General features: G+C 32.6%; 1 protein-coding gene across 1 annotated transcript in view; it reads right to left on the bottom strand.

Annotated features, from left to right (window-relative positions):
• Positions 1-1507: 1507 nt before the first annotated feature.
• LOC123660407 (6-phosphofructo-2-kinase/fructose-2,6-bisphosphatase) overlaps positions 1508-23373 on the bottom strand; it is a 34176-nt gene continuing 12310 nt past the window's right edge. The window contains exons 3-10 of the mRNA XM_045595495.1: positions 17239-17250; positions 14328-14462; positions 12780-12940; positions 11087-11479; positions 10043-10264; positions 4446-4680; positions 3231-3358; positions 1508-2091 (exon numbers count right to left, since the gene is read on the bottom strand). Coding sequence (XP_045451451.1) covers positions 1987-2091; positions 3231-3358; positions 4446-4680; positions 10043-10264; positions 11087-11479; positions 12780-12940; positions 14328-14462; positions 17239-17250 — 1391 coding nt within the window. The 3' untranslated portion in view covers positions 1508-1986. The remainder of the gene's footprint in view (positions 2092-3230; positions 3359-4445; positions 4681-10042; positions 10265-11086; positions 11480-12779; positions 12941-14327; positions 14463-17238; positions 17251-23373) is intronic.

The following is a 23373-nucleotide window of genomic DNA, read 5'->3' on the forward strand; positions in this document are numbered from 1 at the left end:
ACAATATTTCTACAAATATTTTTAATCTATGTTGTCATGTCAGCCATTGTTTGAAAGCTGAACATTAAACGTAAATCTATTTTTTTTACGTTCTTTAGATAATTATTCTTACGTGTAATATTATAAAACCTTCTTCATCGTTATATACTTAAAAGTATACATTAGCAAAGCCTATTACCGCAATGCTTCACATTATTAAATGTATTATTTACTATATATATTGATATATCTATGCATTGAGTCCACACCTGCACTTATCTGATAAAGATTATACTAAAATAAAATATGGACACTTAAAATTCGACATAAATTTCGCTACTCCATAGTCTATAATTAACAATTTTATTTAAAAAGCGACAATAATAATAACAATTAATACAAAATAAAAATCTAGATTATAAAAAAAAAAGTTTTTGCTTATGGCATCACTGAATGCGAATAGCTTTTTTACCGACTTCCAAAAAAGGAATAGGTACTGAATTCGACTTGTTTTTTATGTATGATACCTAAAAAAATTTGACTATCTCTATAATGTATCTCTAATAACGCGTATTTGCTTGACAATTTTTCGTCCACCGTCGTTGTATTACAATAACTCATAACTTTTTATCGGATGAACCGATTACAAAGCTTCCTTTTTAATCGATAGCTGGCACTTGTTTCATGGTCCCATTTATATTTCATTAAGATCTGATGACGACTTTTGGAGTAATCTTTAATAATGCGTATTTGCATGACTATTTTATCGTCTACCTACGTTGTTTTCTCGTCGTCAATGTATTTGAAGTCGGTTTTATTTTCGTTTGAGAGCAAATACAATTATCTTTATAATACACACGTGCAGATGATGATTTAATAAATTATATTGAGCATGTTGAAACATTTGTTAGCAATTGTATCTAGTTCATATTTAATTCTTCATATCAAATCTCTATCATATTTAATTGTAGGATTATTAACCTAATTTTGATAATTGAGTTGCGCAATTATATTTAGCCAGTTTGATATTTGATGTTATGATAAAACAAATATTTGTTTATATTATTACAATTTATTCTTGCTATTATTATTTATATTTTTGAAGTGAAACTTCTTCAGAATCACAACGGATTTGGAACTCAATAAAACAAGAGTGCGTTACGATAAGGAAATTAACACATATAGGATTAAGTCGGCGACAGAATGACATAGAATACATTACACGGTATTTTATGTTTTCCGTGAAAATAATCTCTGGTTGGCTACTTTTCAGAAGTTTCACTTCTTCTGTATGTTGCACATTGTAATTGCACATACATACACATACTTTTTTTAGAATATTAAAATTTGTACAAAGATAGAGAGAGATTTGATCAATGACCTCAAAAGCGGGTTTTACATAACAATAAATTGTATAGGAGTTTAGAAGCTACATCATTTTAAAAATATATAGTAAATATACTATTTTACTCAAAATTGACTTTTAAGAATTACGTTATGATAGAATGCTTAAAATAAAACACTTAAGTGTATATCATAATCGTGTAGATCAATAAAATGATTTACATAACTAACAGAAAATGTAAGTTACATTAAAGTAAACATAATCTAATAACTGACAAAAATATACGATAAACATAAAATAACGGAAACCGATCGCTAAAATAAGAACACAAAATACACTGCACGATGCTTCGGACAAATTCCTTCAGTCTTGTAGACGGTTCAAAACATTCATACACCCGTCACATTCTCGCGTACTGCTAAGAAACGAGTCACATAGTTTGATCGCTACACGGCTTCTGTACATCCTTCGCGGTCTATCACAACCGCGAAACGGCCTCGGGACTCTACACACTAGAGGACTCGGACCTCGAACCTCTATACGCTAGACGACTCCGGCCTCAGGCCTCTACACACTAGATGACTCGGGCCAGGGCTACTCACACCGGTGGGCCAGAGTTAATGTAGATCAGGTAGTTAGCGGACCGCAGCCCACGCGGCAGTCTAAAGTTGAGCTTCAGAATTTTGCCAGAGGTTTGAAGGCAACGTGTCGTAGTGAGATGGTACGGTTACGAGTGCGTCCGCTGTGCTGCGGTTGATTGAGCAGTTCTGGGGAAAAAAATGTTTATCTTTTATTTACGTGTAAGTAAACGTGTATAAAGTTAAGTTTCTGGGGGCCTGTTTCATCAGTTGTGGATAGCGCTATTTAACAGATGGTGGTATCCAACGAATAAAAAACGAATAAAAACTTATGATATATTATTCTTTGCCACCATTAAATTCCACTATGCTAATGGCATATTTCGATTCGCAATTGTGTATTTAAAAGTTGTAGTTCTTAATTGTAGCGTAACAGGTTTTAATGGCCTATTTGCTGCTTTTATTATCTGCAACTGATGCAACAGGCCCTGAAGATTTTAATTCATTTTTTTTTTCTTTTTGATTAATAGTTTTAATAATTGTCGAAATAACACGGATGATTTCTCCAACGACACTTAAAAAAGAATTTACTTTTTCCTAAATTATATCAATATAAAATCTAGACTTTGCACATTAGAAAATTTTTAGGACTTATTACAAAATATATATTAGTTTTAGTTGGTCATACTAGCATAACAATAGACAGTTGGTATAGATGTTTGATAAGTGCACAATTATACGCATTACCTCCTTGAAATGTATACCTCATACATTTCAAGCAGGTATTATTAACAAATTAGTGATATAAATAATATAATATATCATGACCAATATCATGACGAATATCAAATTAGAAAACATAATTTTCCTATTAAATTTATCTTATCATTACTTAAATATAAAAAATATATCAAAAACGTTATTGTAGGCTTACTAATAACAATAAAATGCTGTCACCATTTCTTAGTAAGTAAAGTACTATTTTAAAGCATTACGTGTTATTACGAGAACATAACGAAAAACTTTTTTATCACTATCTCCATTGTAAAAATAAAATAAGTCGTCAGTACCTAAAGTGTAATCACAATTAATTTTGAGATATTAATCGTAATTAATTGCGTATATTTTTGCCAAACAGCGTGATCGATAAACTATAAGTACCTACTTATAATAAATAGTTTATTGATATGTGACATTTGTCATGTAGCATGCAACATTATCTCAAAAAATGTTTTCAAATTCAACTGTAAACTGATTATTTCGTTATTAAACTGAACTATTATAACAATATTTTATTTTATTTATTTATACTTATTTAATATAATTACCTTAGGCTGCTTGCGGTGTGTATCCACACAGTCTATGGGCAGCTTTATCATTTCAATATTGTATTTGTATCCGTATGATGTCAGCTTCACTATGGTATGAAGGGGTACATTCATGTACGGTAGTTCATCTGTAAAGAAATTTTTTAAATATTTAATGTACAGGCAAAATTATATATTATTTAAAATATTTATTCGCACGGGTATGTATTGCTAGTTGTTAATATTCTAATATAATAATTCTCGTATTATGACATTTTAGCTTATTTTAAATATTAATAATATAATTATTCTATGTACATGTATGTATGTCATGATAATAGAACAAAAAATCTATTTATAGCTCTTCAAACAAGATAAGCGCTTTTCAATGCAACTTTTAATGAATTCAAGATGTAAGGCGTGATGGATCACCTGTAAGTCTGTATGCATACAAAACTAGCTAAAAAAACATTCGCATAATATGATAACATACTTCAATTTTTGTTAGGTTTTACTCACGCTATACAAAACTAGCTAAATAAAGTGATGAAGACTTTAAAAAGTCGTAAAATATAAACCGTTTTTAGCCGAATTAAAGAAAGCAGGAGGGTCTCAATTCGATGTAATTTTTTTTGTTAGTAACTTCATAATTTTTTCTGGTGAGTTGATGATGTTCTTATTTTATTATTTATCGATGTAAATTGAAGTCAGTTTCTTTTTGTAGCTTTAAAAAACCGGCCAAGTGCGAGTCGGACTCGCGCACCGAGGGTTCCGTACAAACAAAAGAATTAAAAATATTTTTGTTATATGATGTAACTAAAAATTTATGCTTTTCACAATTTTTCCTTTATTTGTGCTATAAAACGTCGATTCGTGCCAAATTTCAAGATTCTGAGTTCACGGGAAGTACCCTGTGAGGTTTTGATTCCTTGCGAATGTTGAAAATTTGCAGCGTAAACGGCTATATCTTTAGATTGCGTTGGCTTAGAAGTTTGATTTTTTCGAAGCTCTAAAGTCTAAAACAAGTCTCAAGTCTAAAACGACAGTCAACTTTAGTATTTGATATAAATTTCAACTTGATACCTCCACGCGTTCCTGAGTAAAAGGGTCTTGACAGACAGTCGGACAACAAATTGACCTATAAGGGTTCCTTTTTTTCCTTTTGAGGTACGGAACCCTAAACATTATCGATATGAACAGTTCTTTTTTAAAATGATTTAACAATATTCTACTTACCAAGCTTAGCATCAAGAAAATATCCCAACATGCATCGCAACACAGCCTGGTGCCCCACTACCACGACATTGTGTTCATCCTCCAACGCAGAGAGAACTGGACGTAGTCTGGTCATGATGTCAATATAGGATTCGCCCCAAGGATACCGGTAGCGCAACTTATCTTGGTCGCGCCATGCGAACTCTTGGGGGAAACGTTCTTGCATTTCCTCGTAAGTCAGACCTTCGCAAATACCCTGATGACAAAATGTTTAATATGGTTAATCCTGTGATGCTAAATGGATGCGTTTGTTTTATTTTAATTCATTTTGTGTTGCAATTCTTCACAAAACTGCCCGCAATATACACATACCTATAAAGTACAAAAGTGTAAAAAGTATGGGTAGGTAGAGTTTGGGGATGTACTAGATGTGGACGTAGCATGCGTGAACAAAGAAAGAAAACTAATCAAACACATTCACATCAAAAACACAGAAAGTAAACATTTCAATACAAACTACAACTATTAATGATCACGCTATACGATGCCTCTTTAAAGCAAAGCAGAAAACACCACATTGAAAGAAATCGTGTAAGTCGTCTAAAATAAAGTAATTGGAATAAAATGTAATAATTGTCTTTTATTACACGCAATTTTTTGCCGCGAACTTGTGGAGGCCTATGTCTAACAGTAGTCAGTAGTCAGTACAGTTGTCTTATGAGAAAAAAAAGTACTTACTGATACCACTCTAACTCAATACATAACGCAAGCTTAAGATCTGGATTTAAGCGGTACATCCGGTTTTTCAAAAATTTCTGAGAACTCTATCGCTTGAACAATCGAAGGTCATTCGCAAAAAAATTATACAGATATAGCAAAATTGGCAACTCATATCGTATCAGATAATCTTTTTATGATAAATTTAAGAGATTTATAAAAATATATGAATCACTAAATCTTTACTGTAATAATATCAATATCAACACGGAAATGATTACGCAACATACGTTATCTCAATTTCAAAAAAAAAATTATATTTAGGCAATCTAGGTACCTACTTAATACTGAGACTAGGGAAAGTTTACTAGAGATTAAACACATTTTTTTGTCTGATGTTACCAATTTATAAATAACATGAAATTTTTCTCAATGTAGAATAATTAGGAATAAGATTTGTACCTAAAAATAATTGTGTTTGGTCGTAAAAGCCGAAAGTTATTACTTGTGATGTCATTTAATTGTATTCAGCGTAGACGTACGAAGTAGACGAAAATAGTCAAAAAAATACACATTACCAAAGATTGATCAAAAAGTAATCAGATTACGATTAAATTTAAATAGGGCCAAATGACAAGAACCACTAATAGATTTAAAAAAAACATCGAAATCGTGGGACCCAGTAAAAAGTTATGAGGTAAAACACATAAAAAATAGTCGAATTGAGAGTCAGTTAATGACCATAAAAGTATAATACTGAAGATGTGAATACACTGCGGTCACCAACCCGCCTGCCCAGCGTGGTGACTATGGGCAAAACACACGAGTTCACGCCATTTTTGGCGCGAACTTGTGGAGGCGTATGTCCAGCAGTGGACTGTGATAGGCTGAAATGATGTTGATAAATACACTTGTGTTCTCCAGTTTTGCGTGTAACAGATGTCGCGAATTTATCTCTATTTGTTTTTCTACAAGTACTTTTCCATGAAGGTTGAAAGGTATAATTTTAACGTATGATAAAATGACAATATTTCTTGTAATGAAGCCAATTGGCCAAATAATAAATAGGTCGAATAAGATTTAAAATAACTGCCAAATCTATATATTTATATTTAGTTATTATTATGTTGTTTTTAATTTCAGTATTGAGAGAAGATCGAGTGCGACCGTAAACTCAAATGATGAAAGTCAGTTAACATTTTTTCCTTTTAAAATAGATGTAAGTACTTAGTATTATCGCTGCACAATTCATTAATGTAGGTCAATGAGAAACGTTATTTTAATTTTAGCTCTACTTTCCAATCTAATTGTAACTAGGATTTTTAGATCTTTCTACTCGACTTCCAAAAAAGGAGGATTGATATTTCTTTTTTGAATCAAAAGCTAATACTTTTCATGTGGTCTTATTTAAATATGATCGAAATATAATAGACCGAGAGCCTAGAAGGGCAAGACTTTCCTCATTTTATAAAAGATGAAAGGAGAATGATACGATTCCACATTACATTACATTCTTGGGCCAAAATGTAATGAAATGAAAATGGTATCAATTAATGCATTTAGGCTTATTGATCCTTCGCTAAAAATTATCTATATTTTGGCTATCTGAGAGTGGAGCTATTAGACTTTTTGTAACAGTGAGGTTATGTTACAATGTCTATAAAAAAACCCGATCATTAATCTTGTAGCACTAATGTTTGTTATATTTAGTGAAGAATGTTTGAAAACTCATTACAAATACTGATATACACTTGAAACCATAAATAAATATCAGGAATGGACTCAGAATGCATCGGAAAACAGTAAACAAGAAACGAATGACGGACACAGTATTATTGTTAGCCAGCTGTCAAGGCTGTCATTAAAAATATGTTTTATTTTAAATCAATATGAAATCGATAATCATTTTGGTTTATCAGATATTAATTGATATTTTCGATATTAATGTAACTTTATTTGAAATGCACATTATTGTTTACAGCTTTAATTGTGCATCTAAATATCTTGAGGTAATTAACTAGTGCAAACATTTTCTTTTTAAATTCTGTAATCGATTATAATTGAATCGATACCCAAATAATTTGATGAAATCTATCTTTCTCAATTTTCTCCGCTTCCAGATTCAGAATTGAGCTGATATTTTATATTTTAAAATAAAAAAATATGACCAATTTTTTAAACTATATCTCTACTCATTACATTTTGGCCCAAAAGTCCCCATCTCCGTTCTCAGCGGTTGCTCCCTTTTTGAATTTATCTATTAAAAACACAGTATTAAATATTAATTTATAAAATATATTCCTATATACAACGTGTTCCGAAACAGGTGTCCTTCCGTTCAGGGGCATAAAAAGATACATTATAGAGATGCATATACGTGTAAGCATTATATGGGATACCTACATGTATATACATGGATACGAAATCGAATCAAAATTGTAAGTGAAAAATGGAAAAAAGAAATTACAGCTCATTACTAAGTAACTTTTAAATTGACATATTTAAAAAAAATGTTGTGAAGGCAAAGCAGTAAAGAGGATTTACCGACATAACCTTAAAACAGCTGACTCGAAACTCAAACTACGTTAGTTCGAAAAATTAAAAAAGAAACTGTTTTCTTTCTATTCAGACTGGTGTCTGAGTTGACATTGCTTACTAGAGCTAATTACTTTGCAACATTAAAACCAATCATCAAATAAATCATTTTTCGATTTTCAATAAAATGAAATAAACAATATTATTATGAAAGGAAATGTCACTATTATTCATACTTATCGGTTATCTGTCAGACATCGAAAGACGTCGATAAACATAGCGATGATATCACGTTGAGAAAACAATAACATTGCGTGAGACATTTAACCAAGACTAACTTTCGAAGGTCACTTATTAGGTATTATTAAATAATAACTAGACTTATGGAAAAACCAGAGTGACATTGAGACTATATTAACAATAATGGCAAAAAATTCTAGCGTGTATAGTCTCAAAGTAATGTATTTAATTGGCCTCTGATTCTGAGTTCACTCCGAGTCTGTATTATGTTTTTCTTTGTATTATCTGTTATCTATAAATAAAACATAATACAGATATAACAATAATAATTGTATATCGGTCCCTTGTTACGTAAAAATTACACGAACGTTGTGTATTTTAAACATAATAATCTATATTAATATTATAAAGCTGAAGAGTTTGTTTGTTTGAACGCGCTAATCTCTGGAACCCCTGGTCGTATTTGAACAATTCTTTCAGTGTTAGATAGCCCATTTATGCCACGCTATGACCAATACAAGCGGGGCACCATTAAGGAATGTTTCAAAATCGGGGCTTTTTTTCCTTTTAAGAGCTTCCGCTGCGGTCGCTGCAGTTTAGCAAAAATCATGTATGACAGAATCCTTTCTATTCCACGCGGACGAAGTCGCGGGCAGAAGCCAGTAAAACATATTGTACATAATCTGACTGGTAAACCTGAGACCGATGTAAGGCATGAAATTAATACAATTAACATAAAAAATGTGTTTTAACATTTTCTTTCAACGTGTTCCAACGTAATTTTTAAACATACGTTTGAATTGACTTAATGTTACGAATGCTAGTATTTCGAAAGTGTGAAATCCGGTATGCGATAAGAGGCTTAGGCGATTTCCACACCATGTAAATGTTGTATACTGTTTCAGCGAACATTATGATTGTGAAGTTAATTATTTGATACAGTCATTATTTATCGTTATTGAACAACTGACGACATTGGAAGAAAAATTGATTTGTGAAAAGAACATTTTTTCTTTTTAATCGTAATAAAATTTGGTATCAAAGTTTGTTAAAGATCGAATAAAAGAAATGGATTAAATATTAATTTAGTAAGATACAACTCATACGTCTACACGATACTGACTCTTGGACAATCAGTAGAGTATCACAATCGCAAATTAACAGTACAGTAGCAAAGTAGCAGGAGTTAATATTAATAATAATCACTGTGTGGTTACAGCAGTAAGAATATAGCCACCCCCTCTCTTCCCGTGGGTGTCGTAAGAGGCGACTAAGGGATAACATAGTTCCACTACCACGTTGGAACTTATAAAGCCGACCGATGGCGGGATAGCCATCCATCTGGTGGCTTTGATATACACAGGCTGAAGACGGGCAGCAGCGTCTTCGGTGCGACAAAGGCAGCCCTGCGGTCACCAACCCGCCTACCCAGCGTGGTGACTATGGGCAAAACACATGAGTTTACGCCATTTTTGGCGCGAGCTTGTGGAGGCCTATATCCAGCAGTAGACTGTATTAGGCTAAAGTGATGATGAATAACTTACAGCATCAAGCTCTTTCGTAGATGACTCGCATGGATCTTAAGATCTCAGTCGCGGTCTCCGTCAAATAGAATGTACGATAGGTGTGTTACGGACGGTTGCTAGAGGTCCTCATTTGTAATTTGGTACTCAATATTAATAGCTTTCTAAAACGACTTACCAAGGGCCCAAAGGCTTCAATAGGAGTCTCTGTTATGCAGTGCAACTCATACGTCCACACGATAGGTAAGCCGCGGATTGTTAGTAGACCACCACAATCAGAATTTAGGAGTAAAAGTAAACAGTGGCGCAGCGAGGGGGGGGGGGGCAAGGGGTGCATCATGATCCGGGCGTTACTTAAAAAGGGGCACCAAATGGTTCGGAAAACAAAAAATTGCTGGACATATTATATGGTTTTCGCATGGGAAGGGGGAGCGTTAAAAACGTATTGTGCCCCGGGCGCCAGTTAAGCTCGTCACTGAAAGTAATAACTTACAGCACCAAGCTCATTCAAACCTCTGACGAATCTCAACTGAATGCTTCGTGGTATATGCAGCCATATGACAAACAATTCATCATCATTTAGTAGAAAGAGTTAAAACTTACAGCATCAAGCTCGTTCAAAGCTCGGACGGCTCTCTTCGGCGCTAGTATCTCGGCCGCGGTCTGCTTCGTGCGCCGCAGCTCGGACGTCCACACAGTGAGCGGCTCGCGGACCGCCAGCCCGTTCATGTGCTCGGCCAGCGCATGCGCGTAGCTCTCACCGCGGGGGGAGAGGACCGCGTCGCCGCCGATACGACCGAGCACATTGTACTCGCTTTCCCCGTGCTGGTGGGATTTATATATTTTTTTAGTATTAAGTTTTAGTTTGATATGTACGATTTTATTTTTGTGTTACCCACACATTAGGGATTCTAAACATTTTTGAATATCATATCAAAAATTGACCGTTCCAGCGGGGATCAAACCCGCGTCTCCGACTGACCGTGTCGGCGCTCTAGCCAATTAAGCTATGGAACGATGTACCCGCTAGATCGAAATTAAATTTAGTTTGATGTTAAACATTTGTTATTTTATGTATAAGGACCTTTGAATACAACAAGAGTAGAAAATACATAACTAGATTTTTTTTGAGAGATTTTTTTCTAGAATTATATTGTAAGCTCAACATCAAGTCTTAAGACAAAGTATTGTTGTGTTGTCGTATTTCATTAACTTAAAGGTTATAAATAATAGCGAATTACATAAAGCAGGTATTCGAGAGATAAGACTGTACTATATTCGTATGAGATACTATACTTAAGTACAAGTGGGCGGGCCAGGTCATCGAGTTTAAAATATATCACAACCTTACGATTAAAGTTCAGTGCCTCAACCTAAATAGTTTAAAAACAAAAATATATATAAATATCGAGAGTTTTATATTTTAAAAAATATTTTTTGTTTTAAATTATTTCAATAATTACACACACACATAAACAGATACCTAACACTCGCACATGTACATTGTTTACACAACATGTTTTTCCAAGTCATAATTACTGCGAAGTACGTATAAACTTGTTTACGGATTTCCAAGTGATAGATCGTCAAAGCGGATTCGAATGCTTATCAAATAGTTATATAAGTTTTATTATCAATTCAACTCACCCGAGTGAAGTATAAGGTTTGGGGTAAAGCCCTCATTCCAGACAGATAACCGAGGATTCCAGACTCCTTCTGTCCATAAACTTTATGCGCCGTTACTATCTCCCCCATGTTTTCAACGCGTACAAAGTTCAGATTGTTTTCCAAATTAGCATCAATTGGTTCATACTGACGCATATAGTGTTCTAATTTCTTACGCAAGTCATCTATGGCTTCCTCCTCAGTCATAGCCTTATAGTCGGCGGAGTAGTGGAGGATCTCTATAATGTTTCTTTCGAGCAATTCTTGATCCTCGCAAACGCACTCGATGAATAAAATCCTGAAGCCCATATCAGTGATACAGTACTCGTTTAGATCCCTACGTTGTTCCCTGGTTATGTTGGTGCCATCGAAAATCTGAAACAAGCAAGATTGATCTTTCAACTAATTTATAGAAACAACAACTAATCTATACAAATAAATAAAATTGCAGTGTCTGTTTCATCACATCAGCCTTTCGCAGTCCACTACTGGATATAGGCCTCCACAAGTTCACGCCAAAAATGACTTGAACTCATGTGTTTGTGTTCATGTGTGTTTGTTTGTAATATTAAAATAATCGCTTTTTACTAAATGCATATGGATGTTTAAACGGTACATATACCAAAATATCATTTATTTACAATTTTTGTCTGTCTGTCTGTCTGTTTGTTCCGGCAATCCCTGAAATAGTTGGACCGATTTTGACGGGACTTTCACTGGCAGATAGCTTATATAGTAAGGAGTAACTTAGGCTACATTTATTTTAGAAATTTATTTTATAACTCTGCGAACTGAAGAATAACTTTTTTGTTATTTTAATAAAAATGGTCTATTAAATTTTATTATAACACAAACTTTAAGCGGAATAGAATCTTGGAAAGATATCGTATAATTATATACGAAAATAAGGCTTATAAAATTTTTAGTTTTAAAAATAGCTTTATCTAGAGTACAATCTAAGGTCTTTAACATTACTTTTTTATATTAAAAAAAACTGATTATATGCTATCGGACAAATATTGCGCATCTAATATGTGCGCTTATCACTTTGCACTTGTATTTGCCTTATAAACGGCTACTATATGTTTGTTGTTGTTGCAGAAAATAGACAATTATAGAGCTATTCTAATCTAAATTATAAGTCTCGACGCTACGTATGCTTTATTGATGTAATAACAAACGACGCTTAATTCTTACAAACTTAGTTCAAGCTTGAAAAACGTAGGTCGACCTCTTCAATTGTTATCAGAATATTCTCGAAACAATGTCGCTTGTACATAATTGTATCGAGTTAGACGAAATATATACAAATGTCCAAACAACGACAAACGCCTATACATGTGGCTAATATTTGTTGGGTAAAAACTAAAAACATATACAAAAATATAGAGTTTTTTTGCATCAACATTTCTAACTGAATTACTTGTCGAAGTTTTTAACCTGAATATACCTAAACTGCCTTTTTATTTAAAGCTTGATATACCAGTTCGGTTTTAAAAGTCGTTCATTGCAGATTATAATCTGACACGGTCACCATTATTTAATTTTTTCATCGGTACACGCTACGACATGTAAGAATCATATCATTAAATACTTGTAAATATTACCCATCCTGAAAATTCTCGTGAAGTGCAGGAAAAGCTGCGTGAGCAGTCTAGTATAACATATAACTTACAGCAACACTATTCCCGTCTTTAAGCCACAGCACGGCGTCTTGTACGGCCTCGCGTGCGCTTTGACGGCGAATGGCTGAACCTTGCTGGTTGTCAGCGCGGAAGATATCATGGCTGCCGTACAAAGCCATATGGCGACGACGGTACTCGCTGCAGTCGAACACTACAACAATAAGATATTGTGGTTACTTTAAGTAGGTACCCATTACGGTAGAACTTTAGACACTGGTTGGACTCGCGTTGGTATATATAACTATTATTCAGGCTTAAGGCGCAACAATACCTATAGCATATACTTCTTCTGGACAATAAGGATTTCAAAATCTAAAAATAAATTGGTAAAATTTGTTGAGAGACTAGGATTTTTATGTCCATAAGATTTTCATTTGACAATAACTTGCTACAGTATCTTTTTTCTTTCAAATATATTATCCTTATCACTTTTTGACTCATATTAAAATAGACTTCGTTATTTCAATTCCTATCTAAATGGCCATTTTTATATCATAAACTCGCTAAAACCTCTATAAATAGCAGGAGAAACTATAGTAGTGTTCGTTATTTATATAGGCCTCTTTCCCCATGTAGGGAAGGATCAGAGCTTAATCCACCACGCTGTTCCAATGCAGGTTGGCGGATATATTCCCTACTATGAGTAACGATCGTTATCAGGTGTACATGATAACAACCGGGACCGACGGCTTAACGTGCACGGCAAACACCTGTATGGCCAATACCAATGTTTGTCATGTGCGGGGATCGAACCCGCAACATACTAAATTAAATAAATTTGATGTAACAGTTCTATGTCAACATTTTATATTAAGTATGTACTTATGTGTAATAAATATCTAGGACAGCCTATCAGTCTAGTTCCGAGACAAGTCAAGATTACCAGCCGTTTAAGCAGGTCAAGGTAGATATGTGAATAAATTTATAAAGTCTGCCTCTCCGTAACGGTTTGTTTATACGCCAACTAAATGATCTCATATATGTAATATGACATGTGTAATACAATAATAGCACCAACTATTTAACGATCTTTATATCATATCATCTCATCAATATTTGTTTTCGAATTTTAATGAATAGGTTAATTTTAAGAGAGTTAATTTTAAAATAGTATCTATTTCATTTTTATTATTTTCTCTACATTAGTAATATTTTGTACAATTTAGTATAATTTGTATATGAATTTCATTATGAAAAGTTATATTTACCTGGATATCAGTGTTGCGTACATGCATATATTTTACATCCAAGTTAATATATTTTTTGCATCCTTATGTTATAAATTAAAGTAAATTGATATCATTTCTTCTTAAAGTATTCATCCTTTGAATGTCTTTTAGATGTCTCATGTGGAGCAGTGACTAGAGCCAGGGGGCACTGGGATAAGCAACAGGAGTTAGGTCTTTGGCTGTGTATCCATAAACAGAGAGAGCACTGCTTATCTTTGGCGATCAAAGCAACATTGTTCTTGTTCTAGAACGCTGACTTAAAAACATTTAACCCTAAGAAACTCATGCTACAACATGGTTCTTATATACCTTTAGTGCTCTCCCCATTCCAGTTGAGGTGCCTGGCGAGGCGGTGAGCCAGCTGGCTTTTGCCCCGCGCCGGCAAACCGACCAGCGCGATCAGCAATGGTGCAAACTGACTGATGCGACGCCTGCGCATCGACACTGCAACAAAAGAACGTCAACAACATTAATATACTTTATTAATAGTACTAAATGAAACTTATATTGACCTTAAAAAACTACTTTTTTAAATAGTTAAATAAATAATATGTTAAAAGGTTATTGTACTCAATTTTCTTTAAGAAATATTTTTATTAAGTCAAAGATTTTGGTCTAGATTTACTGAAAGTTTGATTCTATTCGATAACAAAGCACTCGCGTTAAGCAAAATCTCAAGAATCACACGCGATATTGTGAAAAAATGTAATTTCTTAATAATAGTAATTGTAAAGTGTGTTACATACGTTACAATTACAATAATAATTAGTGCTGAGCATACAAAAACATCTCTACTTGTTATAATTAATGAAATAAATAATATATTCCAAAAAAATAAACTCACTTGGTTGAGATTTAACACCATAAATCATTGTATTATTTAAAATTTATAATATCAGTAGAAACGGTTATGTCTAAACTAATTATCTACGTCTGAGATACTTACGCCGAGTTGCACGAAAAGAAATTAAAATTTAAGTAGTGATTAAACTAATTTAATCGCAAGAATTGTATGAAATTCTTGTGATTAAATTAGTTTAATCTCTACTTAAATTTTAATTTTGTTTCGTGCAACTCGGCGTTAATGAAAATTTAGTTTTAACGACTACTCGTCATATGCAAATGGAAGTAAGCTGCAAGTGAAGCTACTTATAGGGGTGCCTGATTTATTTTGCAAATGTTTTATTGTTACCTCGTATGACCTTATCATGACATCTGAGGGGTCAGAATGAGAGACGCTTTTCATTGGTCGTTCCTATGTATCAGTTCCGCGTAAACAAAATATTCCGCTAATGTATTATAAATATCTACTGTACATTTAATATCATCTTTAAAAAAAAAAAAAAAAAAAAATTAATATCATCACGTTTAATGGATGTGAAATATTATTAGTCTTGCTTGGGCTGTTTTTTCTAGGTATGTTCTGAAATATAGTAATAATAGTAGTAGCTGAACTAAAGATAGTAACATTATCTAAAATAAAATGTTAACAAGCCTCAGTCTACCCAAGAGTCTATAATAAATACTGATTATAGGTTTTTATGAGTGATATAATAACCAAAAAGTTATTTTTACTAATTAGTTGTCAGTATCTGAAATAAAATGTAGGCTTTATAGATCATATACGATAAGAGTTATTACTCTACAAACAGTTGTAGTGATAGTAGTGCAGTCGTAACGAAATCATAATATCCGAACAAATATAGAACAATATTATGAATAGGAACAGCTGTTGTTGTTTAAAAAAATACTCCTTACCTATCTGTCATTATAAACATTATGCTGCACAAGTAGAACTGTAACCATTTAATTCAAAGCGAGGAAACCACACGAACAGTTACAGAAAGATAAATTTATCGTTCAGTGATAAATAATAATATAGTTTATTCACACTCCTCATTGTCTCATTACTCAAGTCCGTCTTGTCTTTATAAATATATCAGCATTCTGGATTCTTCTTTGATATTCAAACAGGTTTCTAGGATGGAATTGTCCACTGTTTGATTTTCTACAAGCTAAACTAAAGATATGAAGCAATTTGATTTGAAAAGAACGATATGAAACAAAGATGAAGTGATAGTGGTTATCGGCATAACTTATTTCTATTGGGTTAAACTTGGATAGCTTAAGAACCTGTTCAACCGATTGCTGACAAAGCTATTTGGCGTATAAACGTATTCTGGTGAAAATATTTGTTTGATTTTTTTTTTTAAAGTCTTCATAATTGCATAAAACTTTTAAAAGAATAAATCCTTATAACTCTGTAGAACTCTGAGTATTGTTTTGGATCGCAAACGAAAATAATTGTGTTTGCTCGCAAACGAAAAAAAACCGACTTCAATTACATCGACGAGTAATACAACGTAGATCGACGAAAAAATAGTCAAGTAACTGCGCGTTATCAAAGATTACTCAAAAAGTAGTTATCAGATCTCAATAAAATTTATATGTGACCACATGACAAACATCAGCTTTCGATTAAATTAAAAATTATTAAAATCGGTACACCCAGTAAAAAGTTATTGCGGATTTTCAAGAAGTTCCCTCGATTTCTCTGGGATCCCATCATCAGATCCTGGTTTTCTTATCATGGTGCTAAACTAAAGATATCTTCTTTCCAACAAAAAAAGAATTATCAAAATCGGCACACCCAGTAAAAAGTTATTGCGGATTTTCAAGAATTTCCATTAATTTCTCTGGGATCCCATCATCAGATCCTGGTTTCCTTATCATGGTACTAAGCTTGGGATATCTCCTTTCCAACAAAAAAAGAATTATCAACATCGGTACATCCAGTAGAAAGTTATGCGGTATAATACAACGTAGGTCGACGAAAAAGCGTCAAGCAAAAACGCATTATTAGATATAGCTCGAAAAGTAGTTGTTAGATCTCAAATAAATTTAAATGGGACTAATTGGCACACACCACCTTTCGATTAAAAGAAAATTTGTCGAAATCGCTCCAACCAGTCAAAAGTTCTGATGTAACATACATAAAAAAAAAATACAGTCGAATTGAGAACCTCCTCCTTTTTTGGAAGTCGGTTAAAAAACAACTTCAATTACATACGCAAGTAATACAACGTAGGTAGACGAAAAAATTGTCAAATAAATACGCGCTATCAAAGATTACATCATATCATCATCAGCTCTCGATAAAGTTTAAACATAACAACCACCTCCTTTTGATAAAAAAAAGACTCATCGAAATCGGTACAACCTGTACAAAGTACTTAAAAAAACACAGTCGAAATGAGAATCTCCTTTTTTGTAAGTCGGTTGAAAAGTGAAATCTCTGAAATTTCGAACTTAATTTAATAGTCGTATAGAGTTATTCAGATGTATAGCAGGGCTTTCTTTATCTCCTGCTACCGGGTAATCTATCTTCATTAGACATAAGTTTAATATTATCATTTATAAAGTCTCCAAAAATAATGTTCAAATAAATTACATCTAATTATGTGGCATATTGTTTTTGCATATGAAGGCGTCGCATGCGTATTTATATCTTTGAAATTCAAATAGCTATTTACGTAAAAGTTTAATATACGTGATATGTTTGAATACCTATCTACGAGTATATTGAAGCGATAAAATTGTCGAGTAATTATTACGTTATCGCTTTTATTTTTTCTTTTGGGTTTTTCCTTACTTTTGTATAGATATCTCTTAATCGTATATAAATATTTGCGTTTGATATATCAAATTATAAAATTTATGTAAATACTTATCGTTTGTTTTTCATCTGTTTTAAGCTATATATAGTAGCATATACATCTTATATATATAAAATTCTCGTGTCGTTCGAAAAACTGGACCGATTTTTATGTTTGTGTGCATATAGGTCTGAGAATCGGCTAAAATCTATTTTCACACCCCTAAGTTATATTTATTATAGGATTAAGAGGGGTTAATAACATATATTTTTTTATTATGTTACTATAGGATTAAGGGGGTTTAATAACATACATGGCAAAACAACGTTTGCGGGGTTAGCTAGTATTTACATAAAGTAGTGACACCCAATGGTCGAAATTCGATCATAATTAAAAGTTTGAACTTCGTTAAGGTTACTTGTTTGGACCGACGATCTACGTAAGATTGCCGTTGTAGGTAGGATGAGAATTGCGGAAAACCGGGATGTCTGGCGCGAACTTGGGGAGGCCTATGTGCAGCAGTGGACTGCAATAGGCTGAACTGACTGACTGACTGACTAGACTTCTATAATAATAAACAAAAGAATACTTTTTTACGTGTGTGTGTGTGTCAAATGGTAGTGTGTGTAATTTTTATATTGATTCAATGTATTCTTATGCATAATATAATAAAATATTAGCATTCTGCACTCCTTCTCTATATAAACTATAAGTGTGCGAAATTTCATCCTCCTCCGTCTTCGCAATTTTCGTAAAAAGTGGTACAAAGTTTTTGCTTCACGTAATATTATTATATAAGATTAGTATCCTGGAAAATGTCGTTTTCTACTTCTTGAATTTATTTTCGTCCCCTATGGGTCCCCTACCCTCTTAGACTTTATTTTGATATTTATGTCAGCTGCTCTACTCCATATAAATTACTTACGACTGTATTTTGAATTTTAAATTATACATTAATGCTATGAAATATTTTACCAAAAGTTACTAATTTATTTATTTACTCTTTCGCACACCAATACAAGGTTTTAACACTATTACAAATGATATATAAAAATGGAATTTGTATCAGTAGCAACGGGCGGCCTTATCGCTAATACAACGATCTCTTCCAGGCAACCTTTGGTTTTTGCAGTTGTTACAATAAGTGCTTCACACTCAAACGCTTCATACTCAACGGCCTTCAGTAGCATTTTCTCCTGTGTCCCGACACAGGAGAAGATGTGCTGTGACCGCTGTGCCAACGCGTCGACAATATGTAGAATGTTATCAAAGTTTTACCCTAGTGAAGACATGAGGCACATTTGTCAATGATAAATTTAATACATTTTATATGAAACTCGACCTATGTATGCTCCGGTCAAGACGACCTTAATTCACTGCGAGTAGCAACGAGATATACGAAACGTGCGGTTTTTATGTCAACCAATAAAAATTGTTCGAACCGGCACGCCTCTCTCGGTAATGTTGTATACAAAACAAACTATTACGTCAATCGATTAAAACACACCTATAAAATATATTACTACAAAGATATGATACGAATAAGTAATTAAATTTAAATGTATTTGATGTCACAAGTCATATAATGTCGAAAGAAAATATGTTTTCTTTAGGCAAATAATTGCTGTTTTTTATCTAAAACGATTATCACAAAATTTGATATATATCATAACCAATATATTATTGTCTTTATTGTTGTTACCGTTATTGTGTCTATTTGAGTTTTGAATTAGGAAACATAAGTTTTATACAAATACCTCTATAAGGAATCCATATTAAGTTATCTATAATTAATAAAGCTAATTATTTTGTTTGCTTTTTTTTAGTTTAAACGAGGTAATCGAAAGAACTACTACTTAGTTCAATTTGAATTTTTTTTTTTGTGTTGGATAGTCCATTTATCGAGGGAGGCTATATAACATCACGCTTCGCTAACATGACGCTGCGCTGCTTAAGCGGTTAAAGCCACCTAGATATGGTATAAAAGAATGGATCACCACTACAAGTTTAAAAAAAGTCCATTTTTAAGATTAACTCATTAGAACCTTTTTTTTTTTTGGTACCTACTCAATTTTTTGTAAAATAATCCATTATTTGCGAAGGTCCTTTTATAGATATGATATAAATCCCTATCTGAATAAATACGTTATTCATCTGAAATATTACTTTTTGAGCAAAATTGTCCTTGACATCATTCGATTTGAATATATCATCAATATCTTAGAAGATGTCATAGTTGCGAAACAGTATTACAGTAAGTGGTAGGGTAAAACGGAGGCTGAAAGATACCTAATATTACCTATTTTTTAAATCGAGCCGGAATAACTTCTATTATTTTCTTTACAAAACGGTTGTTTAGTAATGAAAGAAACACCTTTCTTGTGGCCTTAACCGAAATTGAGTAAAAAGGCGCAATAACAACTTTATAATTTTTGATACAGAGCACTTTAAGGATTAGCTCTATTGACCTGGATAATATAACTAATTAATAGTGGAATTATTACCTTTATTTTAGTACATTTTCAACCCTATCAACCTGCAGGAACAAATTTTTTTCTATTTACAACATTAAGCACAAAAAACATCACGATATGTCTCAGTCGGGTACAGGTCAAGTGGGCAATAGGGTAACAGAGGGCACAGTAACACTTCAAGAATAGCTTTATTTTGCCAGCAACATACACATCATCATAAACAGCTATCAAACTACTGGATGAACGGAAAATTACCCTAATTTGTATTTTTTCTGCGGAAGAATTTTAGGTCACGCATTGTATTTAATATCTATCATTGATATTATAGCTATTCTGCTTAATGCTTGATATGTCTACTTATTAAGTGTAATATTGCTGAGATTAACCATTCTTTTTAAATTAAAAAATACATAATTTTTCGATTTCTAATATATAAGTCCGCGAAAATCATAAACCTGAAATCTTTTAAAAGGAACATCATCCAGGTCAGGAAATTTATAATCATTATTAATATTTAATGGAGCTTTTAGTTAACTGGCCGTTGTATAACATTAATTTATTCGTATATTTTAATGTTATGTTAACATTTATTATAGTTACTAAATATTTACCTACTTTTATATTTAGCTAATTAGTATATCGGTTATATATCGGCACGAGTTAAAGAATGTGCCTTATTTAATAGTTCTTCAAATATTTGGTTATTGACCTCTTTGAAATTTAATAGTTATATACATTAACAAACAACAACCACAAACAATATAAACTGATGTAGTTCTATTTTGTCTTCTCTTCTCTCTCCAATACGCACCCAAATACATATTATTTTGTACCTAATATAATAGTCATTACCTATATTTTAATATTTATTTCCAAAAATATGTAGGTACTAATAGTGTATATTTTGTTAAATTATAACATAATAGGAAAATTTTATTTGGATATTAAATTCTAAATATGTTGTTATTGTATGTCTGTATAGTAATTAGACGCAAAATCAATCATACTTCGGCATTGGAACTACATAATGTTAGTTCTGAAATTTTAATCGCTAGAAAAATTTATATAGAAGATAAATATATGCGTAAAAACAATGTATATATTGTAGTTAATAATAGATACATATATAATTATATGTAGGTTTAACAACTGGTGGCCCCAAGCACGGTGAACGTTCGCGTGCCGACATCCATTGGACTTTGTACCCTCGCTCAAGGAAACGTACTTACGGTCTATTCGAGAGCAGAAGCCGCTAGTTTTATATAAGCTGGGGTTTATTTATTGCAATTATGTAATCAATGTTATTGAATATTATACCTAAAATAGAAAAGTATGCAGCACAAATAAATAAAATTGGAGTGGCTGTTTGTAATATTAAAATAACCGCTTTTTACGAAATGCATACGTATGTATGTATACACGGTACAGATACCAAAATAACATTTTTTAAAATTTTTGTCTGTCTGTTTGTTACGGCTAATCTCTGAAACAGCTAGACCGATTTTGACGGGACGAATCACTGGCAGATAGCTGGTGTAATAAGGAGTAACTTAGGCTATTTTTATTTTAGGAATTAAATTTATTTTTAACCGACTTCCAAAAGAGGAGGAGGTTCTCAATTCGACTGTTTTTTTTTTTTTTTTTTTTAATGTATCATGTAATGTGTACATCAGAACTTTTGACCGTGTGGACCGATTTCGACAATTTTTTTTTTAATCGAAAGGTAGTGTGTGCCAATTGGTCCCATTTAAATTTATTTGAGATCTAACAACTACTTTTCGAGTTATATCTAATAATGCGTTTTTACTTGACGCTTTTTTCGTCGACCTACGTTGTATTATACCGCATAACTTTCTACTGGATGTACCGATTTTAATAATTCTTTTTTTGTTGGAAAGGGGATATCCCTAGTTTGGTACCATGATAACGAAACTAGGATCTGATGATGGGATCCCAGAGAAATCGAGGGAAACTCTCGAAAATTCCCAATAACTTTCTACTGGATGTACCGATTTTGATAATTCTTTTTTTATTGGAAAGGAGATATCACTAGTTTAGTACCATGATAAGGAAACCAGGATCTGATGATGGGATCTCAGAGAAAACGAGGGAAACTTTTGAAAATCCGCAATAACTTTTTACTGGGTGAACCGATTTTGATAATTTTTAATTTAATCAAAAGCTGATATTTATCATGTGGTCACATATAAATTTTATCGAGATCTGATAACTACTTTTTGAGTAATCTTTGATAACGCGTAGTTACTTGACAATTTTTTCGTCGATCTACGTTGTATTACTCGTCGATGTAATTGAAGTCGGTTTTTTTTTTCGTTTGCGAGCAAACACAATTATATAACTCTGCAAACTGAACAATATTTTTTTTAATTACACGCGGACGCAGTCGCGGGTACAGCTAGTATATCTTGAAAACAAAAATTTAAGAGAATTTATTTATAAAAACTATTACCATTGGCTCGTTGGGCGACGGATGCCTAACTATTATTAGCGACGTGATCTCAACGTAATGCGTTTGTCAAAAGCGAAATCTTTAACTAAGATATACCAAAGTATCCACAAGATAAATAAATTGTGTGAAAAAATTTAAACCGCGATATTACTATTTCCCAAGAACTTTATCTTTTACAAAATTACCTACTTATTATTTTTTTTCAAATAATATGACAAAACTCGAGAAATACGAAAGTCTAACGTATCAATGATGTTCACTTATTTAATTGTAATAGTTTCTAGATAATTCTAACACAGTAAACATAGACTATATATTTTTATCATTGTATTATCTCAATTAGTGTATTTTTGATCAAACCTGCCTAATTTGCATTCAAATAATGATAAAAAATTATAACAAATTATCATATTTGACATCATTGGGAAAGATTTTAAATTGGACTATCTAATTAGAAATTTTAGACATGTTTGTTGGTATACGATAATTTTAAGATCACTATCCTGGAGGTTCTGAAACATAATTATCCAACTTAAGTTAGAGTTATAGAAAATAATCTTTTTGTAATGTTTGCACTCATATACTTTATATGGGAAAAAATACCCGATTAAACTTAATAATAAAGACGCCAAATTATGCAATACAAGGTTATGACACAGTCTAATGATCAGGGTGAATGAATGACGTCAAAGTTCACGCATGCAAGCCGTGCAAGCAATTGCACATGCAATCATCGAAGAATCATGACGCTCTAA

Source organism: Melitaea cinxia, chromosome 15 (genome assembly GCF_905220565.1).
Source record: "Melitaea cinxia chromosome 15, ilMelCinx1.1, whole genome shotgun sequence".
Lineage (NCBI taxonomy): Eukaryota > Metazoa > Arthropoda > Insecta > Lepidoptera > Nymphalidae > Melitaea > Melitaea cinxia.